Source organism: Homalodisca vitripennis, chromosome 1 (genome assembly GCF_021130785.1).
Source record: "Homalodisca vitripennis isolate AUS2020 chromosome 1, UT_GWSS_2.1, whole genome shotgun sequence".
NCBI lineage: Eukaryota > Metazoa > Arthropoda > Insecta > Hemiptera > Cicadellidae > Homalodisca > Homalodisca vitripennis.
Genome location: NC_060207.1, coordinates 146662662 through 146675771, shown reverse-complemented (window position 1 = coordinate 146675771; position 13110 = coordinate 146662662). Strand labels below are relative to the sequence as shown.

General features: G+C 35.5%; 1 protein-coding gene across 1 annotated transcript; it reads left to right on the top strand.

Moving 5' to 3' along the window:
* The first annotated feature begins 662 nt into the window (after positions 1 to 662).
* LOC124353571 (pikachurin-like) lies at positions 663 to 1458 on the top strand. The gene has a single exon (XM_046803472.1). The coding sequence runs from the start codon at positions 778 to 780 to the stop codon at positions 1456 to 1458; it is 681 nt and encodes a 226-aa protein (XP_046659428.1). The 5' UTR covers positions 663 to 777.
* Positions 1459 to 13110: the final 11652 nt, after the last annotated feature.

Below are 13110 nucleotides of genomic sequence, written 5' to 3'. Positions count from 1 at the left end.
TTGGCATGGAATATCAGAGATATCGGTCCGAGAATACTGTCTGATTTCAAGATATTTTGGTTAGGTACTTACATTACATCGTGAGGCCACACTAAAATTTTCTTATCATTCAAGGCAAATAACAAATCTATATTAATCTTAGTATGTGTAACATAATCACCAATGCTGCATTAGTGCACGAGAGCGAAGAAAATCATTTGTCCTACACAGAAAGATTAAATAAGAGATTTCCTTCAGATTGCTTCTACTTTAATTGTAACCAATTCCTTTGAAAATGACCAACAATATATTCATTTCTTACTGTCTTCGCAATGTAGCTGATATTTTAAAATGTCCGCTATTTTATTAATAGATCCTCAATATGTTCGCACTACAGTATAATAAATATCGAGTTATCACCAGAATATTTAATGCTTGTAAATGATTGAGTAAAATCAATCAATGCTTTATACTTTTAAAAGCTCACATGCCACTAACAAAATTAAATCCAAATGCTGATTACAAATACAAGTTGCCGTGAAAATCTGACGATGCGCCCGATTAATATTCCAAAGTCACCTGAGGGGTCGCGAGCGAGGCGAGGTAGGCCGAGGCCGAGGCCGGGGTGGCGGGTGGCGCCAGCGCATGCTCCGCGAGACGCTCGATGTCAGTCGGCCGCCATCTTTGTGGTGCTCCAGTCGTGTCGAGGCGTGTCGGAGTGTAGACCATGGTCCAGAGTGTCGAGTGTGGGGCGCCACAGTCCCCCAGAACCAACACTTGCAGATAAACACCACCATCATGCTACACATAGTCCACTTCTCCTTCCACGCGTTGCTCTTCGTCTTTCCCGCGTTCGCCTTCGTCCTGGAGGGATCGCAAACTTCCTACGCACAGTTCAGGAAATGGAACGCGGCCCTGAACGGTTCGCTCGAGTTCGAGTTCAAGACGGAGCAGGCGAACGGACTGCTTCTCTACACGGACGACGGGGGGACATACGACTTCTTCGAGATCAAGTTGGTGGAAGGTGCTTTGAGGTTAAGGTACAATCTGGGTGGGGGCGCGCAGATCCTGACGGTGGGCAGGGACCTGAATGACGGCCACTGGCACAAGGTACAGGTCCGCAGGAAACGTGGAGAGTACGGCTCTCACGGTGGACGGTGTGTGACGCAGACCCGTACTTCCAGAGGGAAGGAGTTCCAGTTCGGGCGTCTGGCCTCTAACAGTGACGTGTATGTGGGGGGTATGCCCTCCTGGTACAATACCAAGCTGACACTGCTGGCTCTTCCTTCTGTCATATTCGAGCCCCGGTTCGGTGGCGCCATCAGAAACCTCGTGTACGCGGATGAGGAAAGCCCGCTGCCACGTCGCCAGGAGATGAGGATCAAGGATTACAAGGTTGGTGGCTCTACAATCTTATTTTTCTACATCAAAAGTAGTGTAGAAATGTTTTGGCGAACCACAAGATCAATAGTTCAATGAACTCTTGGCGGTTATAACTTAAAGTCTTGTTTGTAACTCGCGGATTTGTTGACTTCAAGTAAGTGATATTAGAAATAGGTTGCAAATTTAGTTTTACACAGTTAATATTATTTAGACACAACAAAAAATTACTAAACAATATTGCATATAATAGTGCTTGTTTTTTATATCATTATTCATGAAGTCCTCACTATTTTCGATTATATAGTACTTAATCATGACTACAAGAGAACAAGTTAATGTAGTAGTACCTATACCAACACAACGAGTGTGTAACGTAATATGGATACCTTGTTGATGTTGAGTACATGAGTTTTTATGCGATTTACGGTTTCAAACAGTATGGATTAATTATATAAAGGATTATTGTAAAATGTAATGAATGTAATATTAGCAGCTCCTGTGAAGTGCTTCATGTAATTACTGTACTTTATAAAGTGTAATTATTTAATTAGCATGCATGATAAGGAGCTGGGTTGTAATTAATTAACCTCTAATATTCTCCTTCTTCTAGAACACATCTGTTTCTCGGGGTTTCGCCTAGTATATTTATGAGCTTTCAGGAAACCCACGAATTCCTATTAATGATTGAAGGCTAAAGCTCCAATAGTCTGTAGTAACAATATTTACCTGTTTTTAAAAACCGAACGGGAACACCTACTGACAAAAATACGTTATACGGGCTAATGCACAAATAACATTGATAGCTTTTAGTGTAAAAATGATTACCTCAAAGATTATTAGAACATTTTGTAAATATATGTGCTCTTATGTATGTAGTGTCGGCCGAGGCTGAATCGTCAAATCAATTATGACTAAATTTGACATGAGGTTGTTAATTAGAAAATATAGCTTTACTCTTTTTATGTTTTAAGCATTTTATTGTTAACCAATGTAATGCTACTTGAACTGTACACTTTAGGTTAAAACTATAAATACTGATATAAAGGTATTGTTAATATTTAATTATTCCAGCCCATTAGATGCTCAAAGACGACAGAAATATTCTTCTATACGAATTGTATGATAGTTATGAAATGTTATGTGAGTCTAATTAATAAATATCTTGAATACAAGAATTTTTTAATTTTTTAAAATACTTTGTGTGTTAAAAAATCGTAAAACAAAATTTATTATTATTACAAAACTGAAAATTTAGTCTATGAAAGCAGCTTTTTTCGTAATTCAATCTAAATGTTGTTTTCATTTTAACCATTTGAATTTCGATTTAGAATGAAAATTAATATAACTTGAAAATACAGGAACCTACAACTGTATCGCAGAGTGAATATTTGCGAAATGAAATGTGTAGTATTTAAGTAAGCAGTATCCAGTACGTGTCTCCAACACTCACCAGACTTTTAATTTTAATGTTTTCTTCCCGAATTGAACATTTTGAAATCCTGGATTTAAAATATATTCAGAGAAAATTTGAGAAGTCGTTAGTAGATGCTGGCAGCTTTATGAGAATTAGACAACATTGTAAATGACACAATTACATACATAACCACATTCTTCCATACAGAAAATAAAAGGATGCTTGAAGTTTAATGTTAGTTCTGACCGCACGTGATGGTGTAGGTGGAGAGGAGAAGGAACATTGAAAACTAATACGATAACATTGGTTTTCTTTCTTCAAAAAATATCTCATAACTGATTAGGACACAATCAAGTAGGTGACGATATTACGGAGCTGCTTTGAATTTCAGATCTGTAAACATTTGAGACATAAATCATATCAATATTTTAAGTTTAAAAATTAAAAAGATTCAATAATGTTTTAAATTTGCATTGGCGTTGTAAGAAAATTTACATTTAGTCAGCGCACGTTCCTGGATGCTTCAGAAGCATATGGTGTATCAGCGTTCAAATTTGGTTTTCGGCTTTTCCTATTTTGTCATATCATGTGCTTAGATTTAATCCTAAAATAATTCCTGTTAAGTTTAAATTATTTAATGAAACCCGTGGTTTCCCAGGTGAATGTGGATTCTGATATCCTTCTTTATCCCTTGTACTTATTAGGAAAGTCAAATCGCAATTTTGGTCTATCTGTATTAGAGTATTCCTTCCCAAAACGAGACTTAAATAGTAAATTAGCAGTTAATGGTTCACATAACACGAGTATGATATACTAACTAACATTTCTGCTAAAAAAAACCATTTCGGTTACCTAACTCGATTACACCATCAGATAGCCGAAGATTGGGATTGCGTCGCAATGCGAACAGGAGGGCTTGTGAATTGAATACAATATCCTATAAAACAGGTTTTTCAGTTTTTGTAATTCAGCATTTTTATTCAAGTTTTTACCAGGATTAGACTTTACGGATGTTACATATAACCTGGCGGTACCTACTTGAGCTGTATGTTACATTTACTTTCCTTAAAATAAGGCACAATTTGTAACAGGATTGTGTTATAATAACGACCTGGAGGAACGATGTCGTTAAATGAAGGAGGTGTTCCAAGTTTAGCATAGTTTGTATTGTTACTCAAAAATATAAGTATTTTGCACAAACAGACACTTGCTTTATAACATGCAATCCATTGCATTCGTTGGACCGCACGTTATATAGCAACAAAAGAAGAATTTTCTACGACATTAGAAATGTAGCTTATCAAAATACTGTCGCTTATACTTGTCACTAGTTTGCTTATATATGTCCTCTTTAATATTTGTCCATAAAAAATTAATGTAAAAACCTAATAATTTATTGTTAAAATATTAATAATAATTTAATTATATATAATAGTAGATTAAACAGCAAAGAACATGTTTTGGCAACATTTTAAAAACTTGGCAAGTTCTATTTTAAAGTTGAATATGAAATAAATTTAAACAGAAATAGGAAATAGTTATAAAACATTCCGTAGTGGTGAGCGTTACAACACAAGAGCCAAACTGAAGTGAATAAACCATTCAACCACAACCTATCGGTGACAAGCACAAACAATTAGTATAATTACTGTCAGAGTAATGCAAGTATAAGGCACTGCCAACACCCAAGTCGTTATTTTCCTTCTTGATTGAGAACATTGAGATTAAGCTGAACTCGTTTATAATGAATTGCTGTACTGGCAACTTCCGTTTTTATGAACAAAATCTATTTTTATACGAAAAAACTTAAAATACTTACAAAACAAAAAACTAGTTTCTTAAGGTTTTTTTTATATAAATGTAAACTTGTCAATAATTATGAGTGATGTTTCCAAAATATGTAGATTTTTATTTTAAGTTTTAACAGACCCTTAAAATGGGAATCAGCCAGAAACATTCGGACCCACGTAACAAACACAGGCTATAACGGCATGTACTAATAATTGCGTCGGTACATAGATGTATGTGTGAATATCTGCACCTTTTTTATAATTTATTCTTTGACGTCTTTCAACAGCTCATCTATGAATATTTATTACCCATCAAATATTTTAATTATCCATTATATTGGTTCAGTTGCCAATAATAGATCAGATATAATTGAAACCAATAGTTAGTTGAAAATGTAATGGTTATACTCGTAGATTGTGAAGAGTGTCCCAGTATTAATGTTTTAGCCTCAAATCAATATTATGCCTAGGCACTATAATTTCTATAACACAAACAACAATGTAAGTGAATATTTTTGAAATGTGAATATTTAAAATAGTTTATGGAAACCTGACCATAAATATGAAAAGTAATATAAATTTTATATAATAATATATTTCTTCTGTTTAGGAAATAGAAAAACCTTGAAGAGTCATAATTTTTATTTGACGTACCAATTGACAGCTAATTTAAATTAATGGTTGGAATTATAAAAAAAAAACTATGTTAACAAATCTAGCATTGCTAGGAAGCTAAATAGTTTATTGACAATAATTTTTGCCAAAATGTTAAAAAGTTTTAATTGCAGCTTAAGTAAGAATCAATTTCATGGCATTTTCCAATTAGTGTAGAGGATATAAAATCACCATAACTGTCAAACCATTGTCTCACCAGTCTCGGCATACGACATGGACACCGGCAACTACAGTTTTCTGGCAGTATATCATTCCTGGATAGCCTTATAGTATACTGTAAAATACAACTGCAGCTATGCCGGCAAGGCTAGCCTGATCCATCTCGTCAGACTGACAGTGACAAATAAGATTTTAGAAAAATCATTCATTAAGGTAAGGTTTATTTGGTTCCCCAAACATTTCTTTTCATTTGGTAGCAAAAAGCACGCCTAATGTTTATCTAAATATCTTTTGGTACGTTCTGAATTGTGTAAGTAGTCCAAGCAATCAAGTAGTAGCTTCTTGCAGTTAGAAAGCCACTCGACTAAGATGGGTTAACAGACTTTAGGAGCACATAACTATTACTTAAGTTGTTAAAGTGAATTATAGAGTATGATGTGTAGTATATAGTGGAGAAAATCAATATGAACAAAATATAAAAACCTGGTTCATCGTGAGAATAAAAGCGATTCATGAGTAGACGTGAACCATTTAATAACAAACGCTATTGATGTAAGGTATGATGTTTTAGAGTACAGTGGAGAGAATGATCAATGTCAAACAACAAAACTGTAAAATCCTGGTTCATTGTAAGAAAATATATGGTGATTCATGATAGAACGTGAACATCCCTAACAAAGATATTGATGTAAGGTATGATGTTTAGTGTATAGTAGAGAGAATGATCAATGTCAACAAACTGTAAAATCCTGGTTCATTGAAAGAGAACAAATATGATTCATGATTGCACGTGAACATCACTAACAACGCTATTGATGTAGAGTTGACCTAGTTTTGTTCGTGTTGTGAAAACCTGTCAGTATGGTATTTACATTTCAATAATAAATAGTCTAATCACTTTAAATCTAATCATAAGGGTTTTATAGAAAACACTATATGTAAATATTTCTACATAAAATTATAATAACAATTGTAATACAGTTTGCAAAGCTATAATATCATTTGGAGGAGATGATAGATAATCAGAAACAAGCAAGGAATATTGACGAGTTAGTTGATCTGCGCAATGAAGACAGCTGATATTATTTTACTATTAGTGAAATGGCAATATATAAATTATCCTACTATTCATCGAAATAAAATAAAAGTAAACTCAATGATGTGCCAAAGCAATCATAGATAAATGCGTACTATGGGAACGATTTTGTATTAGGCCACCATGACCAATGGTGATAAAAGCTTGTTTTGAAAAAAATGAAATCTAGTTATTCGTTACTGAATAAAATTATGATGCCAAAATGAATAAGCTTACTCTGACGAAAGAGTGTAATAAAAGCTAACAAATGTTTATTCCTGATTAATCATAACATAGTTGTTTATGTTGAATAGATTATTTTAGATTGTTTTAAGATAACAGACCAAAATCAAATTAAGATTTCAAGAAAATAAAATATTAATCTAATTTGGTAGTACATAAAGAAAGGAAAATTATTTTTTCCTTGTTTTAATTTTGTTTCTGACGATGGAAAGATTTGGAAGATTACAGAGGGTTTTTTACGGACATTTGCCATCATTTATTGATACGGAAAGTCAGTAACACTGAATCATGATATAGATCCTAAATAACCTGCTGTGCTCAAAAGTCAACTTATGTCTATCTATATTTTTTACAAAGTCCAATTCTTAATTAAACTTGTTAGAATAATGTAAAACATTTCTTTTTTTGTAGTTAAATGTACAAACCATGATGTATTCAACACAATTATTAAAAACGCAACTATCTCAACACCTACTGCCAGAAGACAACAAGGACTGTACAGTAGCCTCTGATTGTACAGAGTGAAGACTACAAACACTGATTGCCAATTCAAAGAGTCAGTATCAAAGACCGTCAAAGGAATCCCAAGAGATCAATATTAGAGTGAGCACTATTTCACACTTACTGCAGGCCTTATTACTGTATACATTATCAAGAATTATGTGATCAGTTACTTCATAAAAAGTTTTAAACATTATTTTCTTTTGAAAAGTTGAGGAGATTTAAATTATATTTCAATAAGTTGATTATTTGAAAATCATTTAAATGAATATACTCAGCTATAAAAAACATTTTACATATAATTTAAAGCCCATATGTTAGGAAGGGTGTGTCCTACAACTATATGTTTTGAACTGAATGTTCGTTGGGCTTCCTTTTGGATTTTAAACATTCATTGGGAGTCATTCTTTGCATAGTTCTAACATAATCTAACCTAACATAAACATAACATAACATAAACTGAACACAGTTTTAACTTTACCTAAGCAAATCTTAGCAAGATAAGATTCTGCCTGCCTATTTGTCCTTTGCTTTCATAATCTCAATATCTCTATCTGACTAATGATAATTCGTTTCCCTGGTAGTTGTGAACATTCCTGATTGGTATTTCTAGAGTTTTAAAGTGGCTCAAGATAAAGAGCAGTAAGTAGGAGGGGATTTCTATGAGGGGGCTGGATTATTTTTAGTTCAAATACAATACTATTCGGTTTCAGATGTTGACGATAACGTTATATTTATTTTCTATTTATGCGGTTTGCTTCACGATCCATTGGGTACGGAAAGTTTGTCCTGATCGGTAATTTATACTAGTTTTGCAGACTCAACAGATTAAGGTTGAAAGCCAGATTGTGGAAACTGTGGTGGATTGTAGCGACACGAGGTTTGGAAGGCAGCGTCCATAATCGAATCGAAAAAGTAATAGAGTGACCCAGCAATCTCAACGATCATAACTTTACTAAGCCAAAAATGTAAAAAGTCGGAGAAAGAGAAGAGAGCGAAATGTTCGGGCTTACCAGAACCTCAAGAGTCTTCAATGTCTGGCGACAATATAAATAAGTGTACTTCGTCCTCTTTTGTTTCCGACTCAGACTTCCACTCCTAGTTAACGCCATTTCACAGAAGCAGACGTCTGAAGAAATAGCGGAAATTCTTCTCAAGTAACTATATGAACAGTATAACTATCTCTACCTTCTAAACTTTACCATCGGAGCAAGAAAATAAAATACTGAACATAACCGGATTAAATGCTTACTTCTGCATTGCCTCGGTTTTGCGTCACATGGACCAGAGGTTTCCCTGTCATTTCGATTCCAAAAGTAAGACATATATAGTTTGTAAAAATCGAAGCATTGACTCACTGGTTCCTAGTTTTGAGGACAACATCTTGAGAAAAGCTATCGTTAGCTCACTTCTTGTACAAGCTATTTTGTTACCTAAAGCAAGAGTTTCCTTTAATGCCAGCTACTTGGTTGTGTGGTAGGTATAGGCGCAACTCGGCCGAGTGGTAATGCAGATTCGTTTTGAAAGGTTTTCGTTTTTCATTGATCAAGCATCCATTTGTAAATTTAGTGCCCTGGGATGGAATTTATTCTTCAGTATAAATATATATGGCGTTTTCTATCATACGTCCGCATTCCTCAAACAATTTTCTACACAATCACATATAACACACATAAACACATGATATGAAAGTATAATTCTGATATGTTACTGAAATGAATAATCAAAAAATGTTTGTCATTCTTTGACAATAACGATGGTGCCATTCGATAGACTTCATATATAAATTTTTCTATTGCAAATTGCCCTAATGGCGGATTTTCCGAATTAACTTTTTCTCCGGTCATGACTCCGAAGAACCCAAAACCACCAGATCATGTACAATAATAATTTAAGTATCTTTATGTTTCGTAAAATTTTGGGATAACGGGCGAACAAAGTGTATATTAAGACGGAACTTGGAACACAGAGAGCACATAGTTTTGTATACACACATATTTATTTACACATAGATTAGTTGAGGTTGTTAGCTAGTCGTAAACCAACAAAACGTTTTAAGATGGTGGTCATTTATATTTATAACAGATTTTTATCTTTTGCACTTCATATTATAAACCAAAATTTTTTCATAAAAATTATGAAGCAATTTCAAGTAACATTTATTCTTACTTATTTTTTATAGCTCTGAAAATTTGAAGATGATGGCTGTTTAAAGTTATAGAAGTACTGGTATGTATACAATGAACCCTTTATAAGTGAATATATTTATAAATATAATTTCGGATGAATTATAAATAAATCAAATGCTTATAAAAATGTTTGTCTTGTGAGGGCTTAAGATTTATAGAGTTTCTCAATATTTGAAATTATATTAATATGGCGACACTTAGAGTTACTATCCCATAAGTGTGGGCAAATTAAACATCTAAACTAATAATGTATCTTCAGTTTGACATTTAGAGATGACGGCCACATATGAAAACTACCATGTGTCGAAGGATCTAAAAATGATAAAGAACTACAAGAAAGTTTGTGATAAACCTAAGCTTAGTTTTTAGAAGATAAATATATCTGCCTTTGCTACTAGACTTAGGTTGGAAAAAGCAAATTCGTTCGTCTTTGGTGGAATGATATATACAGTCTATTTTCCATTTGTTGTGTCTTTTTTATGGGGAGACAGCATTATTTTACTTTGAATGAAACTTATTTGGAATTAGTGAAAAAGTGGGTTTTTATTGGTTTTTATAATGTATATCTAAAAAAAATTGTCGGAGGTTAATAAACGGTTGTGTTTTGATGTACTTTATAAAATCAAATACAAATCTAAGAGATTGGCTACGAAGCTTGACAGTAGAACCTTCGTATTTCTAAAGAAAACTGTTGAAATCGTTAATCGCAATAAGCACGAAAGCTTAAGTCTTATCTTACACATTGGGTATAAAATGGGAATTGAAAATGTGGAAATAGAGTTAAAACGTATGTTAAAACTCCATTTAAAATTCGAAAAGATCCCACACAAAACCATAAGCGAGTATGATACGAAAATAATTATAAACAAAAAAATTTATAGGAGAAATTGCATTAAAAGCTTCAGTATTCAGCCTAAATTGGAATGAAAGAAATACAGAACAGAAGAGTCAATTTCTAGCAGACCAGTACGCAGAAATCTATCGCTCAAGGGCACTTGGTGTTATGCCAAATTAAACTCTTAATTGAACTCAAATACAGGAAAAAACCAGAGTATATTGAGGGAAGCAACACGCTAAAATTTGGTATATAGTTGAAAATTTGATTGTAAAGATAACTTAAGAAATTTGATTCGGGTTTTCTTCAAAAACTGGGATGAGATTTGGCATGATTATGTTAGAATTCTTTATGAACTTTATTCCGAACGTAACACTAATGGGTCTTAAATGCACTGTAACTAGACGCATATCATGGGTCTGCATTGCACAGTACTAGTACCGCATGTTATGGGTCTGCAATGACACAGTACTAGACGTATGTTATTGGTCTACCAGTTCACAGTACTAGACGCATGTTATGGGCCTCAATGCACAGTACTAGATGCATGTTATGGGTCTGCAATGCACAGTACTAGATGCATGTTCTGGGTCTGCAAAGCGCAGTACTAGATGCATGTTATGGGTCTGCAATGCACAGTACTAGACGTATGTTATTGGTCTACAGTTCACAGTAATAGACGCATTTTATGGGTCTTGCAATGCGCTACGTACTATATGCATGTTATAGGTCTGCAATGCACAGAACTAGACAGATGTTATGGGTCTGCAATGCGCAGTACTAGATGCATGTTATGGGTCTCAATGCACATTACTAGACACATTTTATGGGTCTGCAATGCACAGTACTAGACGTATGTTATTGGGTCTACAGTTCACAGTACTAGACGCATGTTATGGGCCTCAATGCACAGTACTAGATGCATGTTATGGGTCTGCAATGCACAGTACTAGATGCATGTTCTGGGTCTGCAAAGCGCAGTACTAGATGCATGTTATGGGTCTCAATGCCACAGTACTAGATGCATGTTCTGGGTCTGCAATGCACAGTACTAGATGCATGTTATGTGGCCTGCAATGCGCAGTACTAGATGCATGTTATAGGTCTGCAATGCGCAGTACTAGATGCATGTTATGGTTCAGCAAAGCACAGTACTAGACACATGTTATGGGTCTGCAATGCGCAGTACTAGACACATGTTATTGGTTCTGCAAATGCGCCGTACTACATGCTTGTTTATGTGTCTCAATGCACATTACTAGACACAAGTTATGGGTCTGCAATGCGCAGTACTAGATGCATGTTATGGGTCTGCAATGCACAGTACTAGACGTATGTTATTGGTCTACAGTTCACAGTACTAGACGCATGTTATTGGGTCTCAATGCACAGTACTAGGCGTATATTATGGGCCTCAATGCACAGTACTAGACGCATGTTATGGGCCTCAATGCACAGTACTAGACGCATGTTATGGGTCTGCAATGCACAGTACTAAACGTATGTTATTGGTCTACAGTTCACAGTAATAGACGCATGTTATGGGTCTAGCAATGCGCTACGTACTAGATGCATGTTATAGGTCTGCAATGCGCAGTACTATATGCATGTTATGGGTCTGCAATGCACAGTACTAGATGCATGTTATGGGTCTGCAATGCACAGAACTAGACAGATGTTATGGGTCTGCAATACGCAGTACTAGATGCATGTTATGGGTCTCAATGAACATTACTAGACACATTTTTATGGGTCTGCAATGCACAGTACTAGACGTATGTTATTGGTCTACAGTTCACAGTACTAGACGCATGTTATGGGCCTCAATGCACAGTACTAGATGCGTGTTATGGGGTCTCAATGCACATTACTAGACACATGTTATGGGTCTGCAATGCGCAGTACTAGATGCATGTTATGGGTCTGCAATGCGCAGTACTAGATGCATGTTATGGGTTTGCAATGCACAGTACTAGATTCATGTTCTGGGTCTGCAATGCACAGTACTAGATGCATGTTATGGGCCTGCAATGCGCAGTAACTAGATGCATGTTATGGGTCTGCAATGCGCAGTACCAGATGCATGTTATGGGTCTGCAATGCGCAGTACTAAATGCATGTTATGGTTCAGCAAAGCACAGTACTAGACACATGTTATGGGTCTGCAATGCGCAGTACTAGACACATGTTATTGGTCTGCACAATGCGCCGTACTAGATGCATGTTATGGGTATCAATGCACATTACTAGACACAAGTTATGGTCTGCCACATGCATGCGCAGTACTAGATTCATGTTATTGGTCTGCAATGCGCCGTACTAGATGCATGTTATGGGTCTGCAATGCGCAGTACTAGACACATGTTATGGGTCTGCAATGAGCAGTACTAGATGCATGTTATGGGTCTGCAATGCGCAGTACTAGACACATGTTATGGAATCTGCAATGCGCAACCAGTACTAGATGCATGTTATGGGTCTGCAATGCCCACAGTACTAGACGTATGTTATGGGTCTGCAATGCGCAGTACTAGATGCATGTTATGGGTCTGAAATGCACAGTACTAGATGCATGTTATGGTCTGCAATGTGCAGTACTAGATGCATGTTATGGGTCTGCAATGCGCAGTACTAGGACATATGGTTTATGGGTCTGGAAAATGCACAGTACTAGATGCATGTTAAGGGTTTCTGCAATGTGCAGTACTAGATGCATTGTTATTGGTCTGCAACTCGCACTGTACTAGAATGCATGTTATGGAGTCTGTAATGCACAGTACTAGATGCATGTTATGGGTCTGTAAATGCACGAGCTACTAGATGCATGTTATGGGTCTGCAATGCGCAGTACTAGATGCATGTTATGG

What these genes read in the sequence shown, in the direction of transcription:
- LOC124353571 (XM_046803472.1), top strand. Translation starts at nt 778, where the DNA reads ATGCTACACATAGTCCACTTCTCCTTCCACGCGTTGCTCTTCGTCTTT.